The sequence below is a fragment of the Hyperolius riggenbachi genome, chromosome 2 (genome assembly GCF_040937935.1).
Source record: "Hyperolius riggenbachi isolate aHypRig1 chromosome 2, aHypRig1.pri, whole genome shotgun sequence".
In the NCBI taxonomy this organism is placed as follows: domain Eukaryota; kingdom Metazoa; phylum Chordata; class Amphibia; order Anura; family Hyperoliidae; genus Hyperolius; species Hyperolius riggenbachi.
The window spans coordinates 120,066,931-120,091,214 of NC_090647.1; the positions used below are offsets into that span (position 1 = coordinate 120,066,931).

A 24,284-nucleotide genomic window follows, 5' to 3' on the forward strand; every position below is an offset into this window, starting at 1 on the left:
GAGTCTCAATCATTGGAGAAGACTAGCCTGGGAGGAGAAGAGTCTCATTCTTTGGAGAAGACTAGCCCAGGAGGAGTAGAGTCTCACTCTTTGGAGAAAACTAGCTCGGGAGGAGTAGAGTCTCAATCATTGGAGAAGACTAGCCTGGGAGGAGTAGAGTCTGAATCACTGGAGAAGACTAACCCAGGGGAGTAGAGTCTCATTCTTTGGAGGAGACTAGCCCGGGAGATGTAGAGTCTCATTCATTGGGGAAGACTTGCCCGGGAGGAGTAGTAGAGTTTCTTTCTTTGGAGAAGACTAGAAGAGTGGTGTAGGACTGTGTGTAATTCTGCCTAAGACCCAACCTGTACACGCAGTCACATTTTATACAGCAACTACCGAGTTGCTGCAAATAAAAATAAAGAAATTGACATATAGGATACAAAAAGTTTGACAGTACTTTTCTTTATTTTTATTTTTTTGAGTTGCAAAGGTAAACCTATGCTTTAACTACAAGTGAAAAATGCATTTTTCTTTTAATAATTATGTGTCAAAAATGGATTGAAATCGTGTATTTGTACCCTCTTATTGTCTAGATTAAATTGACTGAATCCCTCAAGTTTTAAGTTGCAGAGCTGTCACACATTAAAACTCTGCAAAGTTTCCATAGTAACAGTGTGGCTGTCACATGTCTCAAATGACATTCTGATGTTCCATCTCTATTATTTTAGTGTCTAACACATCAGCAGTGTAGTGGCGGATCTACTAAAACGTTCAAAATGCTCCTTGATCAATACTCTTTTATGAGCCAAGAGGGACATTCTTGAAACGTGTGCAGGATGACACACTGGCAATTTTTAGGATGTAATAAAAATTCAAATTTACCTAATTATCCCTCACAAAATGGGAAATACATATATTAATAAATTAATTAGCATTTTAGAACAAAGCATACACAAAGCTTGATTTAAAAAAAAAGCCTTACCAAGAAAATAAAAGCACATATGTGGAGCTGCTTTCCCAGTGCCACCTCATCATAGACCGGTGAGTAATTTAACCACCAGGGCACCTGATAAATTCTGAAATAAGGTAGTGCAGATATCAGCAGCAGAGGGGAGTTTTGGTGGCCACTGCAGTGCAGTTATTGGTGGACAATGAAGGGGGGGGGGTCAGTTAGGGTTAGGCATAGATAGAGGGAGGGTTACTGTGCTGCCCCCCTTCCTGTAAAGTCCTTCACTGCCGCAAAATGAGTCTGTGACCACTGCCATATTTAGCAATTTAACTGCCTGAGTGTGCCAGCAGCTCCCGCCCCTTGCTTCCTGGTGCCCTAGGCCATGGCCTTTGTGGCCTTGCCTCAAATCCATCCATGTGTACATAAAATATCTTCAGGTCTTAGTTTTCCTTTGGACAGCACTACAGTATCTATATAATATAACATAGGAAACAAATGAACAGGGCAGCAAAGATCCCACTTATAGGTGAATGTGACTTTTATGAGAAATGACCCTCTCAGTTCTGGTTACAAATGACCCTTGAGGCTTGTGTTTACCTTTCGGCAGAGATACAATATCTATGGAAAGCTGCACAGCTAACATGTCCCATTATTCTGCCTCTGTCATTCCAGGTCAGACTGTGCAATCTTATACAACGACCGGTCAGTTCTAGAGAACCACCACGTCAGCGCAGTGTATCGGATCATGCAAGATGACGAAATGAACATATTTGTGAATCTCACCAAGGACGAGTTCACGTGAGTTAATTGTTCTACATAATGCATTTATATCTCTCTGGTGCCGGTTAGTGATGAGCGTAATGACCTGATTACGATCACGCAAAATTTCACATAATTGGTATATTATTATGTCTGTAATCAAAATTTTGCAAAATAACACAAAATTTCGTGTTTATGGGGAGTTTCATAATTACAATCGTTTTTCGTAATTATGATTGTTTAGGTAACACAAACAAATCAGTATTTCGTGTTTAACATGGAAATTTGTCCGTTCTTGAAATTTTGTTCTAGCCAGAGCCTTCTGATACATTTAAAGCGAAGCTATTGCAAGGCCCAAAAGCAAGTGTCTCACTATGCATGACCACTAAGTGCACCTTGACAAAGAGCACCTGTCTTAGGAGTGGCTGCAGGTAGAGCTTCTGATACATTTAAAGCGACAGCACGTGCAGGGGCCTTTGCATTATCAGTAATTGCAATCAGTAATTGCAATCAATGAGTGACTTTCCTGAGTTTAGTCATTACCTAAATGTGCATAATTACTATTAGAAATGAAACTACATCCATTTTCGTAATTAAAATAACTGTCTCTGTAGAAAATAGAAAACACAAAATTATGAAATTTCACATTAAACGCCAATTTGCGCAGAAACGGAAAGTTTGCTTACGAAATTCGGAATTACAGTTTGTATGGCAATTACGAAATTATGAATTTGTGTCGTAGCAGCAAAATTTGCGTCCATAATTAAGGAAATGCTAAATTACGAAGATTTCGTCTCAACACTAGTGCCAGTAGCAGTAAGGAGCAGAGGAAGAATCTAGAGGAACAGCAGATATGCTGAGAATTGCAGGCTCATCTGCTCTTAACAGAACAAAACATTATTAACATAATTAGAAGCTTATGGACATAGAATGCATTTTATTTCACTTGGTATTAATGCATTGATTATCAGGCCTGCTCTGAAGAAGGAACAGATGTCTGCTTCCTTCCTCTCTGATTTTTATTATTAACAGATCATAAGCTACTTAACCATTATCAGCTATGGCAAACAGAACAGCATTAAAATATGATTAGACTTTTCTGCTGATTTTAACTATATTATATATAAAAAACGTAAATACGTTTAGGAACTTCTTGAGGGGAATTTCCTGCCATGTGGGGGAAACACACATTTATACCGCTCAGATGTTGGATGGACAGTCACGGGCAATACTGCTGTATGACATGAAGTCACACGCATGGGGTCTGAATGAATGCAGTCCTCCAGGGTTGAAGATAATTGGACAAGAACATTCCTAAAAACATGGCCTGAATTTATCATCATCTTTTTTTGGAGAGGGGTCAAAATGAAGCGATGGGGTTGAAAGATATGCAGAACTTAATGTAGATATTCACAGGGCCGAATTTCTGGAAAGGCCACAAAGAATTGGGCCTTGGGCAGCTGCTGCTGCACAAGGGGTGACTGGATATGGAAAAGGGGGTGCTGAATATGGAAGATAAGACTGCAAATGGAAAAGAGAGGCTGCAAGTGGGGAGCAACATGTGGAAGAGGAGACATGCTGCTCAGTGGAGCTGCACATGAAAGAGAGGGACTGCTGTACATGAATGTTACTCACAGAAGAGGGGGCTGCCCCATATGGTCTGCATAGAGCAGGGTTTCTCAACTCGGTCCTCAGGTACCGCCAACAGTGTATGTTTTGCAGAAAACCACAAACATTCACAGGTGAGGTAATTAGTGTCAGCTCATTAACTACCTCTGTGGATTTCCATTAAACATGCCCTGTTGAGGGTACTTGGGGACTGAGTAGAAAACTCTGACATAAAGAACATCAGAGTAAGCACAAGAGATGCTAATCTTGCCATATTGCATGCAAAGTTCATGGAAACTGTGTCAGCTTGGGACAACCCAATGCAAGGGGCGTAACAATAGGGGTTGCAGAGTTTGCGACCGCATCAGGGCCCTTGGGCAAGAGGGGCTCTCCTTCAACTACAGTGTTAGCTCTCTATTGGTCCTGTGCTCATAATAATCACTTTTAGAGATGCTTTAAATAATGATAATCATTAACAAGCTGTTCCCCATCCCCTTCTTGCACCTCTGACACTGTAGTTGCCATTGGCAGGTTTTGGTGCACCGTATCAATTGTTATGTACAGAGTACTTGTGGGGCCCCAATGTAAAACTTGCATCGGGGCCCACAGCTCCTTAGCTATGCCACTGCCCAATGCATCTCCTGTCAATATTGATTGGTATAAATACACATGCAGTTATTGCATCTCATTGACCATATCTAGTATGCACTATATAGAAATTCCTCCACATCCACAAAATAGACAGAAATTCATGTAGGTGAAGAGCTATGGTCCAATGTGAGAAATTCTTGGCTTAGCAAAATTACATCACAGCCTCATGGATAAACCCAACTAAAATGTCATTAGGATTCCACAGATAGCCACTAAGAGGACCTAAAACACCTCCATGCCATAGCTATTAACATATTTTATTCTGAATTATAAGTCCTCTTTCTAAGGGGATCTTTGAAAGGGATTTTAGGGGCACAAAGGGTATTGTGCATGGGGATCACCTTTTATTAGTTGATAAATGTTTGCAGCCTGCATCTCGGTCCAGATTGATGCGGCTTTTTGTATCTAGGCTAAGCACCCAACTACCCACGGTAAGGTGTGCCTCTCCAAAACTTGATAATGTATCTCGGTCCAGGGCTGGATTCCTGGAAAGGCCAAATAGGCCCTGGCCTAGGGTTGCTTCTGCATATAGGGGCTGGACATGGATGAGAGAGATTCTGCAAATGGAATTGAGAAATGGAAACTAAAATAAAACATGTACGATAGAGGTTGCTTCCCATGAAAGAGTCTATACGTATCTGGCCTTGCCCGGGACATATTGGTCATAACAAGGTTTGCTAAAAGGTCAGTGATTTGGTGATTTTGTGACTGTACTGTAGTCGCTGGCAGGAACTTGTTTGCTTTGTAAATAAATCCACGTTGTCACACATGATAGACCAATGTACAGGAACATGATACGCTGTACCCAGTGGCGGACATACGGCCGTGCAGGCCGTGCCGCCGCACGAGGGCCCCTGAAGTTCTGCTGCTTCAGGGGCCCATTAAGTATTGCAGGTTTTTTTTTATTTTTTTTTTATTTTTTTTTTATTTTTTTTAACCTGGGGGGCCCAACTTCTGTCCTCCCCCCTCACCTCGCCCCCCCCCCCCTCATGCGGCGGGAGAGCGGAAAATACAAGAAGTCTCCGGCCGGGGCGGCAGCTGCTGCTTGGTCTCCAACTTTGGAGACATATCGGAAACTAAGCAGCAGCTGCCTCTAGCGTCTGCTGCAGCCCCGGCCGGAGACTTCCTGTATTTTCTGCTCTCCCGCCGGCTGCAGCGCATACCGGGAGGTGAGTGAGGGAGGATAGGAGTCGGGCCCCCCACCCGGATAGCTACCCACCCGGCTACCTTACCCACCCACCCGGCTACCTACCCCGCTACCTAACCATCCACCCGGCTACCTACCCGGCTACCTAACCAGGCTACCTACCCACCCACCCGGCTACCTAGCTACCCACCCGGCTACCTAACCACCCTGCCGGCTATCTACCTGGCTACCTACCCACCCGGCTACCTAACCACCCGGCTACCTAGCTACCCACCCGGCTACCTAACCACCCTGCCGGCTATCTACCTGGCTACCTACCCACCCGGCTACCTACCCACCCGGCTACCTAGCTACCCACGCGGCTACCTAACCACCCTGCCGGCTACCTACCTGGCTACCTACCCACCCGGCTACCTAGCTACCCACCCGGCTACCTGACCACCCTGCCGGCTACCTACCTGGCTACCTACCCACCCGGCTACCTAGCTACCCACCCGGCTACCTAACCACCCTGCCGGCTACCTACCTGGCTACCTACCCACCCGGCTACCTAGCTACCCACCCGGCTACCTAACCACCCTGCCGGCTACCTACCTGGCTACCTACCCACCCGGCTACCTAGCTACCCACCCGGCTACCTGACCACCCTGCCGGCTATCTACCTGGCTACCTACCCACCCGGCTACCTACCCACCCGGCTACCTAGCTACCCACCCGGCTACCTAACCACCCTGCCGGCTACCTACCTGGCTACCTACCCACCCGGCTACCTAGCTACCCACCCGGCTACCTAACCACCCTGCCGGCTATCTACCTGGCTACCTACCCACCCGGCTACCTAGCTACCCACCCGGCTACCTAACCACCCTGCCGGCTATCTACCTGGCTACCTACCCACCCGGCTACCTAGCTACCCACCCGGCTACCTAACCACCCTGCCGGCTACCTACCTGGCTACCTACCCACCCGGCTACCTAGCTACCCACCCGGCTACCTGACCACCCTGCCGGCTATCTACCTGGCTACCTACCCACCCGGCTACCTACCCACCCGGCTACCTAGCTACCCACCCGGCTACCTAACCACCCTGCCGGCTACCTACCTGGCTACCTACCCACCCGGCTACCTAGCTACCCACCCGGCTACCTAACCACCCTGCCGGCTATCTACCTGGCTACCTACCCACCCGGCTACCTACCCACCCGGCTACCTAGCTACCCACCCGGCTACCTAACCACCCTGCCGGCTACCTACCTGGCTACCTACCCACCCGGCTACCTAGCTACCCACCCGGCTACCTGACCACCCTGCCGGCTATCTACCTGGCTACCTACCCACCCGGCTACCTACCCACCCGGCTACCTAGCTACCCACCCGGCTACCTAACCACCCTGCCGGCTACCTACCTGGCTACCTACCCACCCGGCTACCTAGCTACCCACCCGGCTACCTAACCACCCTGCCGGCTATCTACCTGGCTACCTACCCACCCGGCTACCTAGCTACCCACCCGGCTACCTAACCACCCTGCCGGCTATCTACCTGGCTACCTACCCACCCGGCTACCTACCCACCCTGCTGGCTACCTACCCACCCGGCTACCTACCCACCCACCCGGCTACCTACCCACCCACCCGGCTACCTACCCACCCGGATACCTACCTACCCACCCGGCTACCTACCCACCCACCCGGCTACCTACCCACCCGGCTACCTAACCACCCTGCCGGCTATCTACCTGGCTACCTACCCACCCGGCTACCTACCCACCCGGCTACCTACCCACCCACCCGGATACCTACCTACCCACCCGGCTACCTAACCACCCACCCGGCTACCTACACACCCACCCGGCTACCTACCTACCCACCAGGCTACCTACCTACCTACCCACCCGGCTACCTACCAACCCACCAGGCTACCTACCCACCCACCCAGCTACCTAACCACCCACCTACCCACCCACCAGGCTACCTACCCACCCGCCTACCCAGCCACCCACCAGGCTACCCACCCAGCTACCCAGCCACCCACCAGGCTACTTACCCACCCGGCTAAGGGCTACCTACCTACCCACCCGGCTGCCTACCTACCCACCAGGCTACCTATCCACCCAACCACCCATGGGAGCTGCGCGCCGGATGGAGGCTGGGACAGGAGGTCTGCTGCTGCAGGTGAGTAAATGTTTTTTTTTATTATTTATTTTAGCAGGTGTATGTTCTGGGCAGGTCTGCCACATGATTGCGTGTATGTTCTGGGCAGGTCTGCCACATGATTGCGTGTATGTTCTGGGCAGGTCTGCCACATGATTGCATGTATGTTCTGGGCAAATTTGCTACATGATTGCATGTGTTTTCTGGGCAAATCTGCCGACATGATTGCACGTATTTTCTGGGCATATCTGCCGACATGATTGCAGGTATTTTCTGGGCATATCTGCCGACATGATTGCAGGTATTTTCTGGGCATATCTGCCGACATGATTGCAGGTATTTTCTGGGCATATCTGCCGACATGATTGCAGGTATTTTCTGGGCATATCTGCCGACATGATTGCACGTATTTTCTGGGCATATCTGCCGACATGATTGCACGTATTTTCTGGGCATATCTGCCGACATGATTGCACGTATTTTCTGGGCATATCTGCCGACATGATTGCACGTATTTTCTGGGCATATCTGCCGACATGATTGCACGTATTTTCTGGGCATATCTGCCGACATGATTGCACGTATTTTCTGGGCATATCTGCCGACATGATTGCACGTATTTTCTGGGCATATCTGCCGACATGATTGCACGTATTTTCTGGGCATATCTGCCGACATGATTGCACGTATTTTCTGGGCATATCTGCTGATATGATTGCACGTATTTTCTGGGCATATCTGCCGACATGATTGCACGTATTTTCTGGGCATATCTGCCGACATGATTGCACGTATTTTCTGGGCATATCTGCCGACATCATTGCACGTATTTTCTGGGCATATCTGCCGACATCATTGCACGTATTTTCTGGGCATATCTGCCGACATGATTGAATGTATTTTCTGGGCAAATCTGCTCACATTATGTGTATTTTCTTGAGAAAACCTGCACAATTATGTGAATTTTCTGGGGAAAGGGTCACCAAAACTTGGGCCCACTGTCTTTGCGTTGCACTTTTCAAGGGAACCTGAGGTGAGAATAATATTGAGGCTGCCATATTTCTCTCCTTTTAAGCAATACCAGTTGCCTGGTTGCCGTTCTGGTCCTCTGCCTCTTATTCTTTCAACCATAGACCCTGAACAAGCATGCAGCAGGTCAGGGGTTTCTGACAATATTGTCAGAACTGAGAAGATTAAGCTGCATGCTTGTTGCTGGTGTAATTCAGTTTATTACTGCAGCCAAATAGATCAGCAGGGCCGCCAGGCAACTAGTATTGTTTAAAAGGAAATAAATATGGCAGCCTCCATATCACTCTCACCCCGGGATCACTTTAAATTACAGTTAGCTCCGCCCTTATCCGGTCATTGCCACGCCCATTTTTGCCACGGCGCTACGCGCCGCAGGTTCTATCCACGCCCATTTTTTGCCGCGGCGCGCTTTGCGCGCCGCAGGTTATAGCTGCACCCATTTTTTGACGCGGCGCGCTTAGCGCGCCGCAGGTCAGGGGGGCCCACAATTGATATTTTGCACAGGGGCCCACTGCTGCCTGTGTCCGCCACTGGCTGTACCTTTATGCCTTATACACTGCTAGAATTATAAAATAGATCGACATGTCTGATGCTAGCATCTCCTCTTATATGAACTGTCTTCCATTCTGATTTTCCAGGGAATTAAGGTCTCTTGTCATAGAAATGGTCCTGGCCACAGACATGTCTTGTCACTTCCAGCAAGTGAAAACCATGAAGAGTTCCCTGCAAGCCCTGGAGACGTGAGTATAAATATATATACAGTATACAACTTCAGTTTATAATTTAGACATGTGTCAGGAGGTCTCACCAGCTGGGCAGCGGAGAGAAAAGTACTTTCTGTAAAGCAACCCTTAAGGTTAAAATCAATGAGCAATCACAATAGCATTGATTTCACAGTGCCTCTGGCTGACATCCTACTGCAGTGATCACTATTTCTACGAAGCCTCCCATTCATCCAGTTTATGTAGCCAAAGAAGAAATGTAAGGTAGCTTCGACTGAATACTGTTTCCTGTTGCAGAAGGTGTTTTATCGCCTCCTGCAAAGGAACATCTTCATTAGGATGCAGGGACGGATCTAGGGGGGGGCAACCAGGTCTCTTGCCCCAGGCGCAGTTTGTTTAATTCTTAAAAAGGCGGCAAAATGTGGATGGGAAATGGCAGATTAGGCGCCAAAACCTGACCTTGCCCCAGGCGCAACTTGGGGCAACTTGGTCTAGATCCGTCCCTGTTAGGATGGACAAAGTTTCTCTGTGGGAGTGATGAAACACCTTCTAGAACAGACTAATTTGTCCAGTTGAAGCTACCTTACTTGTCTTTGAGGAGTGAACGCTTTTAATGGAAACCTACCTGAGGTGAGAAAAGTTTGGGGGCTGACATATTTATTTCCTTTTAAACAATGCACATTGCCTGGCTATCTTGCTGGTCCACTGCCTCTTATACTTTTAGCCTTAGACCCTGAACAAGCATGCCGATCAGGCGTTTATTACAAGATTAGCTGCATGCTTGTTTCAGATGTGTGATTTAGACACTACTGAGCAGACAGATCAGCAGGGTTTCCAGGCAACTGGTATTGTTTAACGACTTCCTGCAAAATTATCGTTTTAAAACGTCCTGTTTTTGCACTTTTCGGTTTCAAAAAGGGCGTTTTAAAACAATCGGTTTTGCAGGACAGCAGATTGGAGTACTTTGCAGATGCCACGAGGGGCGGTGGGAGGCTAAAAGTATAAGAGGCAGTGGATCAGCAAGACAGTAAGGCAATGTGCATTGTTTGAAAGGAAATTAATACGTCAGCCCCCATAAATATGGCAGCCTCCATATGTCGCTCACCTTGGGTTTCTGTTAAAGAGTTTCCTTTCCTAAAAATGGGGTCACAAAAGGACTGCATAACCATGCTCTGAGCATTATTTCATAGGTTATTCGTTCATTGGACGACTGCCTACATCAGGGGTCTCAAACTCGCGGCCCGCGGGCCATTTGCGGCCCGCGATACAATATTTTGTGGCCCCAGGGCCCCAGAGCTTGTAGGGGCCCCCAGTGGCTACAAGAGGAAAAAAATTTTTTTCAAATCGGCCTTATAGTTTTTGAGAAAATCGATTTTAAAGTTGCAAAGGAAAAAAATACACATTTAAAAACCCGCCGACTTTAATGGTTAATAGCAAATCCACCTTAAATGCTAGAAACCCTAAATTTGCAGGATATGTTAAGGAGATCATTAGGAATAAGAGGAAAAAACAATTTTTCAAAAAGACCTTATAGTTCTTGAGAAAATCGATTTTAAAGTTTCGAAGGAAAATAGTATACTTTTAAATGCGGTAAATGTCACTTTTAGTAGCAAGCCTAACGGTAGTGTAATTTTACATGTATCAAAAGAAAGAGCAATACATTTCCTGACAGAGTTTCCAGGGGGTCCATACGCAGCCGCAGCGCTTTGGCCAGGGATCGCTATACAGCCGTAATATGGCTGTATGAAGATTCCGGGCATTTTTTCCTATTTTCCCAATTTTTTTTTTATGTTTAGAGTGGGCGGGCAGAGGCGGCGATCCGCCGCGATTGACGTCAGGAGGGGCAGAGCTGAAGCTGAAAGCTCTGCCCCTTCCAGGAAATGCCGGCGGATTGCCCCCGGGGCGATTTGGGGGCTCTGCAGCCCTCGTTTTGCGGCGGGGACACGTGAACTCCCTTATGCGGCCCAGCCTCATCCTGACTTTGCCTCCTGCGGCCCCCGGGTAAATTGAGTTTGAGACCCCTGGCCTACATAATTCTTTGATGCATTGGAAGGATGGATTATTTTCTGCATCAGACTTACCATTCCAAGTTATACATTTAAATTACCAGTTTCCTCTAATTTATGCTGTTCTCCTTTTTGCTCTAACTTTCAGCATGGACAAATCAAAGGCACTTTCGCTACTACTGCATGCAGCTGACATCAGCCATCCTACGAAGCAGTGGAAAGTACACGGGCGGTGGACCAAAGCACTTATGGAGGAGTTTTTCAGACAGGTAGGAATAATACCACACTGATAAAGCAATATGACTTTTACTGAGTAAGATTGAAGCATAGCTCGTAACTGTCCCTCTTTCGGAGGGACAGTCCCTCTTTGGGAGCCCTGTCCCTCTGTCCCTTTTTCCTCCTCATTTGTCCCTCTTTCAGAACTTTGTCCCTTTTTCTATGTAAATATATATATTTCTCTACTAAAAAATGTGTTTGATTGACTCTAAACTTTATTCCCATCCTTTAAATTGATATATTACTAACTTTAAAATGTTAATATGAAGGAAAATGAACCAAGATAGAAAGGTCCATTGTAGTTTGAATTATAAAACAACATATTTTTCTTATGACATCTTTATGGTATGCGTGACTAGGGGTGTGTGATGGGGGCAGGGTCAGGTGTGTGGCAGGGGCGTGGCTTAACCATCTCTCTTTCTCATCTCAAAATGTTGGGAGGTATGGATTTAAGCCTTATACAAATGCCACAGAAAGCTCAGCTGAGACAATCCTTCTGTGCCTTGTTGACTGAGAATCTAGCATGTGTACATCAGTATCACAACGTGGTTTAGCAATTCACTATATCGGATAGCTTCTGACAAACTACTCCAGTATCTTGTTTACTTAGCCATGTCACAGAACAGTGTTGCTTGTGCATCGCCTGTCATCCCTCCTTCCCTCTCTATTAAACAGTACAGGCTGCTTGTTCCCTGAACTGTTGTCTAACCATCGACCAATGATCATTAAAGGAATACTGTAGGGGGGTCGGGGGAAAATGAGTTGAACTTACCCGTGGCTTGTAATGGTCCCCCGCAGACATCCTGTGCCCGCGCAGCCACTCACCGATGCTCCGGCCCCGCCTCTGGCTCACTTCTGGAATTTCCGACTTTAAAGTCAGAAAACCCCTGCGCCTTCGTTGCCGTGTCCTCGTTCCCGCTGATGCCACCAGGAGTGTATAGCACAAGCCCAGTATGGTCTGTGCCTGCGCAGTATGCTCCTGGTGACATCAGCGGGAGCGAGGACACGGCAACGCAGGCGCAGGGGTTTTATGACTTTAAAGTCAGAAATTACAGAAGTGAACCGGAGGCGGGGCCGGAGCATCGGTGAGCGGCTGCGCGGGCACAGGATGCCTGCGGGGGACCATTAGTAGCCCCGGGTAAGTTCAACTCATTTTCCCCCGACCCCCCTTCAGTATCCCTTTAAGGGCAACAGTAACTGAGCGTCTATACTAGGCTTCAGAATTAATTATTTTATTTATTTAATGTGCAACTAGGCCCCCATGGCATACCAGGAATGGGTGGGGCGGCAGTAGACCACCAGGGAGAGAAAGCCATATGGGTGGACAAAGCCTCATCTACAAAGAGTAAGGCAACACAGTTTATGTGAATGTTGTTCTTTTAACTTACAAAAGGGAGGGTGAGTGAAAGTGTTTTGGAGAGAAACATTAGCATGGTATAAGATTTCAGCTAAATAAGGGTGGAGGTGTGTGTAGATCAGTGGCCACTCCCACAGGGTCGGCGCTCTGCACTGTATGAAACTTCCACAGGATGTGAACAGCTGAGGGAAGGGGATATGACATCATAAGTAGTCGTCCTCCAGATCCTCACTCTCCTATTTATCACTTACTGCTTAATACAATTAAATATATGTGTGGTGATGTAGAAATTTCCACCTTATCTCCCACTGTAATATAGAGTATATTGGGATTAAAATGAGTCAGAAATAAATTCTATTTTAGCCTTACCAACATGTGTCCTAAAGTCACAAAGGAATGTTTCAGTCGAGTACAGGAAAGACTTTTGTGAGAAAATTGTTCAGATGAGAGAGACCAGTCAGAGGTGCAGCCAGCAGTGCATTTCTCTGACTGAGGTTTTTTCAACGCGAAAAGGCAACTGGGGTCAGGCAGAAGACACTAAACTAATACAGTCATTGAAGGATGAAAGTGCCAGGCTAGACTGGAAAAAATGCATTATAATAGCAGGCTTGGCCAGAAGAAAAACAATACTGTCTTATTTCTGTGTCCTTAATCCTCTCAGGGTTGTCAGAATATTTCCTACTGTCGTCAGTTGCACCTAGATAGGACAGTGCAGTGTTTGCATATATGGAGCATTGTGGTTCGGTTGGAGCCTGCAATAGATGTGTTCCCACCACAGGCTTAGCTGGGAAATATACCCTCTGTCCAGAATTATTGTGCAAGTTCAATTTTTGTGTTGTGGCTACCACAACATCCGGAGCAAACTGTGGAGAGTGGACAGTTCCTATAAATAACATAGGATCCATTTACTGCCAGTTTTTGCGATCTAGCGAAACGGACAAAGAACATCAGGTTTGTGTTGCAGTGTGAACCGAGCCTAAAACTTATCATAGCATGCTATTAATCTAATGAGGTGTTAAGCCAAGCATACATGAGCCATTTGTGACCCTATATTCCAAGATCATCCATCCCTGTCTGATCTGAAATGAATGGGATGGTGATTGATTCTCACACCACGTTGCTTGCTCAGTCTTGATGGGGGGGGGGGGGGGGGTTAGTAACACTTGATTCCTTTTAAACTGTTATTAATTGTTGTATATCTTTAGGGGGTCTCCTACTTTCCTATTGTTAATCTGTGCTTATTCTGCTATATGAGTTGCAAATTGAACACAATGGCCTCAATTCACTAAGGGCAGTTCGGTAAATTAATTAAGGCCGGTAAAATACTGCATTCGGTATTTTACACTTTTTTCCCCCCAAATTCACTAATAGTACCTGCATGCGGTAGAAATTTGCTAATTTACTGAAAAAACATACTTCTGTTCACTAAACCCTACTCGGTAAGTTTCACCAGCTGTGGAGTAGATTTGGCAGGAAGCTATGAGTCTTCCCACAAGTGGTGTGCATGAACTGCGTTTTTTTCTGTCCAGTGTATCCCCAGCATCCCTTTAGATGTGCTGCAGCCACCAGAGGGAGCTCTTCTGTATACCAGTATACAGATATGCACATCTAAAGGGATACAGAAAAGCCTTTTTAAATATCGACTTCTCCTGCTCTGCCATTCTGAATTCCCGCTCTCCAGAGTATCAGAACAAATGGGGGGCGAAGCAGGACTGTGTGGCTCTCCCTATTGGCTGCCTAGCTCTCCCTATTGGCTGTCTGCTACATTTGTCCATGTTACCACATGGAGAGTGTGAGTTACCAGCTGGTCAGAGCTGGAGGTAAATACCAAACACTTTTGCTGGATTTACCAAATACTTTAATCTTTGTGAATTGCAATTTCTTTAAAGCGGATCCGAGATGAAAAACTAACTATAATAAGTACCTTTGTCTATATATCTTATCTAAAGTGTAGAGAGTTTACACATCAAATATAGCTGCAAACAGCTTCAACAGAATATGATTATTTCTTAGTGCGATACAATGAAAGCAGGCATCTTCTGCTTGTAAACATTACACACAAGCAAGCTGATCAGCATCTCCAGCCCTCAGCCTGTGAAAACTTGACTCCCCTCTCCTCCACCCCTTTGCCTATGAAATCTCTGGCTAGTAACACCACCTCCTCCTCCTGCTCAGACTGAGCTCCCATAAGCCCTTGCTACGTGGGTCTGAGAGTGCCAAGGCACTGGAGAAGCCGTGGGCGAAGCTTGTTTAGTATATAGGAAATTAGAGTATTAAAACAAACAAAAAGAAAGTATTTGGCTTGAGGAATGCCCTATAAACTATATAAAAGGAGCACAATTATTTAATGAGTAAAAGTTTATCTCGGATCCGCTTTAAGTATTTACCATATTTAAGTATTTAAGTCGGTAATTTACCACACTAGTCGGTAATTTTACGTTTCAGTAGGGTAATAGGTTTAGTGAATTGGCATTTGGCAAGGTGATCAGTAAAATCAGCTGTTTTCTGCATTACTAAATGCTGTAATGCTTAGTGAATTGAGGCCATTTTAGTACAAATAAGATACAGAGATTGACATGCAAATGTAAGAGGGGGCAGTTCTGCTTGGAGGCTGTGACCCACTTTCCCAAAATGCAACTCTGAAGCACTATTACTTCGGATTCTCAGTTTAGCCTAGATAGGGAAGCAGGGATTTGTGCTACAGCCTGATCCAAATCCATTACTAGCCAGCTTCTACTCATGACCATTTATTTGTACTAACATCCTAGTATTAACTGATAGAATGTGTTCTTTATTGTGACCAGCTGTAAGGTAAACCCTTGGAAGTGGGAAGCGCGGGAGTTTGTTGTCTTTCAGTCCGTTGTCTGCTAGAGCCAAGTGAAATTCACGGCTATAGCAGCTCAGCAGGATCAGGTGATTTGACTGCTATTGGTGGTTACACTACACAAATTCACTGTCAGGTGCCTCCTTGCCTAAGGAGGGAAAGCTATGGGGGTTGGGTTGGAGGCTGTACTGGGAAGAAGATGAAGCACCCCACAGGCTTTAAAGGGGGACCTTTAATCTCAGAAGCTAGACTTTCACAAAATGGTAATGCAAATTTAAAGTACAGCACAACATTTGTTTTGCTGCTATTGGTGCATTAACATGATGCTTTAACCAAAATGAATGCAGTGTATAATTATATTGCATCTATCCCAAAAACAACTTTGATAAATGTGGTTACTGTACGAACTCAAATACGAGTCAAATCTAATATGTGATCCTCTTAATTTAAAAATGATGTGAGTAAAGTCAATCAAGTATAGCCATGGACACCCACTCACCTCCACTCACCCCCCCCCCCCACATGAAAAGTACAGACATGACCCCACCCCCCTCCTTGTATATGCACCACCCTTACAATAAAAAGATTTAAAAAAACAAATCCAGTGAATGTGAACCATGTAAAATTATTTAAAATAAACACAAAATGTACCTGAAAATGAATATTACATACTTACCTCACCATCTGTTCCTCTTAGAAGCTCACAATTTTCTACTTACAGTGATTCCATCCAGTTCTGACAAGATTTTGTCAGAACTGAAATACATCAGTTGCTGTCAGTTATAACTGAAAGGACAACTGATGAGTAATGTAATGCCCATGCTTCCCTATGGCTTAAGTGGGTGATATTACAGTTTAACAGTGTGCTGACCAGGAAGCTATTGTGGGGTAATGGCCATTTTCAAAATGGAGGACAGAGAATTCAATTGATCATAATAGACAAACAGGACGAGGGAGAGGAGAAAGAGATTGATGAGTAGACGCACCGGAGGTAGGTATAACATGTGGATGTTTATTTTGACTTTTAATTTTCAGTTCAGGTTTTCTTTAAGAAGTATAGTCATTTCCTTCCTCCACCTGTAACATGTTTAACTATTTTCTACTCCTCCTGTAACTATTATAGTCATTTCCTTCCTCCACCTGTAACATGTTTACCTACTTCCTCCTCCTCCTGTAACTATTATAGTCATTTCCTTCCTCTGCCTGTTAATTTTTAGCTATTTCCTCCCCCTCCTGTAACTAGTATGGTCATTTCCTTTCTCTGCCTGTAACATGTTTAGCTACTTCCGCCTCCTCCTGTAACTAGTAAAGCCTTTTCCTTCCTTCACATGTGACATGTTTAGCTACTTCCTCCTCCTCCTGTAACTAGTATAGCCATTTCCTTCATCTGCCTGTAACATGATTAGCTATTTCCTCCTCCTTCTGTAGCAAGTATAGCCTTTTTCTTCCTCTGTCTGTACATATTTAGCTATTTCCTCCTACTCCTGTAGCAAGTATAGCCATTTCCTTCCTCCCGCCTGTTCATATTTAGCTATTTCCTTCTAACCCTGTAGCAAGTATAGCCAATTCCCCCATCAAAGCAAGCATAGTAATTTCCTCTCCCACCCAGTAACACTATGACACCTATAGTAAGCCACATTGTTCCCTCCTATAACTAATGCACCACTCCTACTGCAGAGTGGCATAGGGAAGAATATTGTAGAAGGTATAGTTACCGATAACTCTTCATTTTTCACAGCACCTGCCACCTCTCATGTCATGTGTAATCTGTTCCCACCCCTGATGCCTGTCATGTGATGTCACGTGTCAGCTGCCAGGGCATGGGAATGGGCACCTGGGGGAGGATCATCTGAAGGAGCTTGAAAGAACATGGTTCAAGGTCCTTGAATTCACAGCTCTGGATCATGGCATGAAGGGCAATACAGGCATTAGCAAGATGGCAACTAACTAGAAGTAAAATATTTTTTTAAAACTTATAGACCACGTAATATAGTACATTTTAAGCATTATATGTACTGGAACTTTTGTTGTTTCTCTGTAGGAGATTGTCTGCTTTATTATAAACCGTCAAAAGTCGTTAAATAAAAAGCACTTTTACACGGTTATCCAATTTTGCAGTTTAGAACCTCATGTTGTTAAGTTATTAATTTCACACCACTCTGTCATCCTGAATAACCTGCAACACTAATATCAGTTGACTTTATGAGTCTAATAATAGACACTGTGAGTCTCACTGAGATTATTATTGCATATTAAACGACTGTTCGGCATTTTAGCTTAAATTAAAAATATAAATCTGAGTCTGCTACAGCTGTGAAAAGGAACATGTTGAGTCACTGTCAATTCCTGGCCACGCAACACAGAAATACAAACACCTTTTATCTTAACCTGAAACTGGGATTTTATAAATCTAGGTAAGTACATAATCACAGGGTGCTAGTGAATTATATGGTCCTTTATGTAGATTTAAGTTAAAATTTAAAAAAGTGTTCTCGGCTCTGGAGCAGAGATGGGAGCAATATTTTGCCACCAAGTCCACAAAAAAAAATTCAATAAACAGTAGAGTTATGTTTTTTTTTTTTTGTCTGTTTTGTTCTGTTTTTTTTTTAAGTGTACCTGAACTGACATGATGCGATAAACATGGGTACATATAGTAGCAGGTACATATTAGCGGATACATATAGTACCTGCTGCTATATTAATTTACATAGTTGTAACTATGTAAATCAACATAGTAGTGGCTGCGAGTGAAGTATTGTGGTAGTGATACTTCACAGGACCGCCCGCAGTTAAAGCTGCGTGTGTTGCTATGTAAGTAAAGCGCGTAACTAGGGAAGGCACACTCCTTACATAGCAGCGAGCTCTGCTATGTAAAGCAGGCAAAGCGGGGGCTCCTTCACATTAGGCTGCACTGCTTTAGCAGCGCAGCTTGATGAATCAAATTAAGCAGCTGAGCAGGCAGTGAAATGCAGAGCAGTTCCTAACAGAAGCAAATTAGTTTTATCTGGAGGAGCAAACACTGCTGATATGATAAAAAGTTTAAGGGCTAGTTCACAGTGCTCAGTTGCATTGCAGAAAAATTCTGCATGTCATCTCACTGACCATACAGTTCTATGGGGATGTTCACAGTACTGCTTTGCAACTAATCGGGTTTATCTAACGTGCTGCATGCAGGCAGTCTATGTCCAGTCTCTGTTGCAGTTCATACTCATTATATCGCGCGTTATGCAACTGACCACTGTAGACCTAGCCTAAATATTAACTATTTATTTTTGTTTGTAACTGAATGAATAAGGTTGTGTGGCACATTGAAATGGCTGCTGTATAAACTCCAGAGGTCAATTTTCAGGTTCAGGTTTAAAATCTAAAATAGGAATATGAAACTGCATTGTATCATAGCTCCAGGTTTGCATTTAAAGCAGTTTTTTTAAACAACTCCACTCTCCCTTGCTTCCTACTGCATAAATAAGTTTACAGTAAAAAAAAATGCATGGATTTACCTCATTTAACTCAATAAACCAATCCTTTGTTTATCTAGGTCAACTTGTTACTCCAATCTTCTATGGATTGCATCACACTTAAAAATCTTGCACAGACAGTGCTTTTAATCCTACTCTCAATATCTTTTATAAACAAATTAAACTAAGATCCCAAATCCAGGCCTTATGGAACTCTATTCTCATTATTGGACCAATAAATATATGAATCAATTATAAGGACTCTAAAGAAATGTTGTAAGCCAGCTTACTTATTACTTCCCAAGCTAACATATGCTAATTTATATATTAAGGCCTTGATTTACTGAAAATGGAGTACAGGGGAGAGTCTAAGTAATCCAGCAAATCTGGATTGGATTCTTTGAAACGTTGGCCAAAATGAATTGAATACTTTGTACGAAGCAGGTAACTCATGCGCCGGTGAACCTGTAGTAAAATGGCCTTTGCATGGACCGCAATGTTAAGTGCGGCTTTAGCAGTGCCCAGAGGATAATTTGGCTGCTGGTTGGGCATGATAATTTTTTGTTTTTTGTCGGTGCAGAATTGACATGGGAGGTTTTCTTACCTTACTGCATGGATTCCCCTCGGCACAGATATTTACGGATATTGTGGATGGCGGAGGGGTTAGGGGTGGGCTCATCAATAGAGGGAGGGCTTAAGTAAGAATAGGGCTAGGTTTAATGATAGTAAAATATCAGCAAAAACAACCAATATTCTACTATCATACAACCCATTGCCCAGTAGGAGAATATAAGTAATTTTACCAAAATTCTGCTAGCGGCTATCCCTGGCGTCCAAATTATCGTGGCTCTTTTTTTACATGTACGCATTTCATATAACATTTTCTAACCCTGTACTGTACCTGTGCAACTTGGTTTAATGTTGTAATGACTCCCCTATATGTAGTGTAGCACTTCATAGTATGTTAGTGCTTTTATTATTATTATTATTATTATTATTATTAATAAACTTTATTTATAAAGATGCACAATACCTAAAAAATATGCCGTTCTATAGAAAAAAATGCAACCATTTCAATGCCAACTGTAGTTCTGGAGGTGGCCTAAACTGGTTAAGTGGCTTCTTGACACCATATGCAACATAATTAGTTTGGATTCAGTGACTCTAGCCAGCTGGACTCCCAACCCCATTGGTAAAGTAGCCAGGACATTTGCCATTATAATGTTTGCATTTCAGTGTATATTTCAATTTACTTTACACAATTAGTTTGGAATTACCAATTCCTGGCACTTCACTGTAAGATAGAAGCCAGTACAGTTGCAATTAACATATTTGCATTCTGTTTTGTACAATTGCAATTATTTATAAGTATATAGCATCTTGAAACAGATTTTGTGTGTATGTGGGTGTGTGTGTCCACACTTAACCACTCTGCGACCGCTTAACGCAGGATGGCGGCTGCAGAGTGGCTTATTTGTTCCTCAGTCTCTCATCGGTGCATCTTCTCGCGATGCACGAGATTTGACGGGAGCTCGCACAAGCGTGAGCACCCATAAACAAACAGTGGGGCTCCATGATCAGCCTGCCAGCTTGATCAGCCTGCCAGCCACAATCGCAAAAAATGGTATTTTGATTTGTATAGCACTGCGATCTGGTGCAGCACTGTACAGGGGACAGCTCTGTCACTTAGCTGTCACCAGGAGTGGCATCCATTGTAATCTTTCTCATAGGCTGATGCCTATGAGAAGTGATTGACATGGTGGAATCTCGGGGTGAGGGAAAAAATACAAATAAAATCGGTTATTCTATTTAAAAAAAAAATACCTTTTAAATTAATTTAAAAAAAATTGCAGCAGCAATCAGATCCCACCAACATAAAGCTCTGTTGGCGGGAAGGAAAGGAGGTAATATTAACTTGGGTGCTAAGTTGCATGGCCGAGCAATGAACTGTTAAAGCTGCAGTGTACTGAATTACTAGTAGTAGTAGAACTTCAACTGATGGAGTGACAGGAGCACACACTAACTGTCTATCTGTCACACACTGACTGACTCTAACAGTAGCACTGCAGTAACTATCTGTAGTACATGAAGCTAACACAGTAGTAGTACTCTCTCTAACAACTAACTACACACAATATAAGACTAGTAGTAGTAGTACAGTAATCTAATCCCTAATAACCTACAAGCTATACTGTTGCTAAGGCTGGCAGCAGGCCTAGCCTGTGCACACAGCAGGCCCTAGCCTAGCCTAGACGCTGCAGCACTGAGTCTGACTGTCACACTGACTAAAATCAAAATACAGGCTAGCTAACTAAAAAACAATAAAATAGTGGTGTAGTACAGGAGTTTATTAGGAGCAAAAATGCTAGGTTTAATACAACAGTTGTGTAATACAACAGTTGCTTAGCCAACACCACTGGAGATGTCTCTCAGTGAGTAGTCACAAGCAAGGATGAGATTCTCATCGTGGCGCCCGCCTTATATACAGGAGGGGCTGGCCAGGGTTCCCCTCTGTGATTGGTTGGTAGGGCTTCGGCTGAGAACCCTCTGATTGGCTCAATGACGTCATGGACCTCATCTCAGTGGAAACGCTATCCGGATTGAGTACTCGAACTAGGTATCTGGTCGGATTTCCAGATACCTAATACGTATCCGAGTTCCCTCGGATAGTGCATTCCGGATTTATCCAGTTATCTGGAATCCGAATCCGAGGTCGGATACCAGAAAAACGTTCGGATATCCGGGTAGTTCGGGTATCCAGAATCCGGATGAGCATCACTGAATGACATTAAACGGAACAAAATACAGTCACCAAAACATATGCATGCATAGAAAAAACCCTAGCGGTGCCTAGATATATACATAGGCGTCCCAATGATTTGACTGAACATAACATCATTTTGTAAACTATCTTCAGTCTACTGCTGAAATTATGAAGTTGGGCACTAGAGAGAAGCAAATAATGAAGACAATTCCCTTTGTTCTTTCCTTAAAGGATACCACAACTGAAATGTGACATAATGAGATAGACATGGGTATGTACAGTGCCTAGTACACAGATAACTATGCTGTGTTCCTTTTTTTCTTTCTCTACCTGAAAGAGTTAAATATCAGGTATGTAAGTGGCTGACTCAGTCCTGACTCAGACAGGAAGTGACTACAGTGTGACCCTCACTGATAAGAAATTCCAACTATAAAACACTTTCCTAGCAGAAAATGGCTTCTGAGAGCAAGAAAGAGGTAAAAAAGGGGAATTTCTTATCAGTGAGGGTCACACTGTAGTCACTTCCTGTCTGAGTCAGGACTGAGTCAGTCACTTACATACCTGATATTTAACTCTTTCAGGCAGAGAAAGAAAAAAAGGAACACAGCATAGTTATCTGTGTGCTAGGCACTGTACATACACATGTCTATCTCATTATGTCACATTTCAGTTGTGGTATCCTTTAAAGACTGGTTAGATTTCAAAATAAAAAAATGGGAAATGTGGTCTTCTATGGGAATCCTTAATGCTAAGTACACACATAGGATAATTATCTCTTTGGCGCCAGTTTGGGAAACAATGTTTTACAGACACATCCATACTGTTGAAGCTAGTCATGCACTCTGTTGCTATGAAGGGGGGCGGAGGGACGACTATTGGAGCACAAAGGAGTGGCTTCCATAGGTTGGGAGGGAGGAGTTGAAAAAAAAACATTGTGATCAGTCAGGACTCGGGGGTTGTTAAGGATCCGACAGGATGCCTCTGTTATTTTTTTACATATTTCACTTACATGAATTTGCTAGATTTGTGATTTTGTTTGAATTATGTGAATTACTGAAAACTACATGGGGTTGGCAATTTTTTTATTGAGAATATTGGAATGTGAAGACACATGATGAAGCAAGATTTTTGTCTCCTCTCCCATAAAACTCTACCTAATAACAATGTTGTTTGTACTTTTTTCACCTACCTTTTGTAACTTTTTCAGTTGCAGAGTACTAAATAGTTACTTTAACTACTTGACCACTACAGGCTGTGAGTACTAAATAGTTACTTTAACTACTTGACCACTACAGGCTGTGTTGCCCAACCAGAGCAGTTTTCATATCCCAGTGCTCCTCCTATTTGTTTGCTAATAACTTTATCACTACTTATCGCTTTTGTTGGTACTTTTTGCAAATAATTATTATATTTGTATGCATTTTAATGAGAATAATAGGAAAAAAATGAAAAAAATTCATTATTTTTCAGTTTTCAGTCATTATAGTTTAAAATAAAACATTATAAAAAAAAAACACTCAACCATTTTATTTGCCCATTTGTCACAGTTATTACATTTAAATGTTGTCCCTAGTAATAGGAAATAATAGGGGAAAAAAAGTATGGTGACAATATTATATTTGAAAATAAAGGTATATTATTTCCTTTTTGTGTTTCTTTATACTATATGACTAATTGCAAGCCCTTATTTAAAAAAGGAGCAACATACCCTCATGACCGACATATTAAAAATGTTGAGTCCCTAAGGTAGCTACTTATGTTTTTTAAATGCTGTCACTTTTTTTTACACGTTTTTTTTTATTTTGGTAACTATGGGGGGGACGGTTAATAACTAATGTTTTTTTTTTTATTTATTAAAATATGTGTAGGTATAATTTTACTTTTTGACCACAGGATGTCCCTTACACTTTGTTCCTGTGTACTGTATATGTGTGAAGTGGTGTGTATGTGTTTTTACTCGCTGATGTCATTCGTTACAGGCACTTTGGTTGGCTTTGGGAACACTTGTTCCCATTCACCGATCAGTGTCTTAACCACTTGCCGACCGCACACTCATACCGTGCGGCGGCAAAGTGGAAGCTGGAGGACCAGTGACGCACATCTGCATTGCCAGGTGCCTCCCTAATTAATCAGGAAAGGCCACTCATGTGAGCGGCCGTTTCCTGTTAGATCACCGAGCGGGTCTCCATGAATAGCCTGCGAGCCGCTAATCGCGGCTTGCAGACTAAATGTAAATGCAGGAGACATTTGTCACCTTTGTTTACATTGAACGGCGCTGCTGCTACAGCAGCTCCGCAAGGCAGATCGGCGATCCCCGGCTAATCAGCGGCTGGGGATCGCCGCCATGTGACAGATGACAGCCTGTCACAGGCTGCACAGGACGGATAGCGTCCTGTGCAGCCCCGATCACCAGGGGTGAGAGGGAGGAGAGGGAGGGGGGGAATTTCTCCGTGGAGGGGGGCTTTGAGGTGCCCCCCCCCGCAACAACGAGGCAGGCAGGAGCGATCAGACCTCCCTGCACATCATCTCCATAGGGGGGGGGGGGGGGGAAAGGGGGGCGATCTGATCGCTCTGCCTGCAACCTGATCTGTGCTGGGGG

The 24,284-nt window shown here is 44.1% G+C and overlaps 1 protein-coding gene across 17 annotated transcripts in view; it reads left to right on the forward strand.

Annotated features, from left to right (window-relative positions):
* The window catches only part of PDE1B (phosphodiesterase 1B), a 493,290-nt gene that overhangs the window by 452,350 nt on the left and 16,656 nt on the right, over nt 1-24,284 (forward strand). For all 17 annotated transcript variants that reach the window (XR_011026081.1, XR_011026080.1, XR_011026082.1 and 14 more), the window contains 3 exons: nt 1,604-1,729; nt 8,917-9,018; nt 11,155-11,275. Coding sequence is in view for 14 of the 17 variants with exons in the window: in XM_068267291.1 (XP_068123392.1) it covers nt 1,604-1,729; nt 8,917-9,018; nt 11,155-11,275 (349 nt within the window). In the remaining 3 variants the exon portion in view is untranslated. The remainder of the gene's footprint in view (nt 1-1,603; nt 1,730-8,916; nt 9,019-11,154; nt 11,276-24,284) is intronic.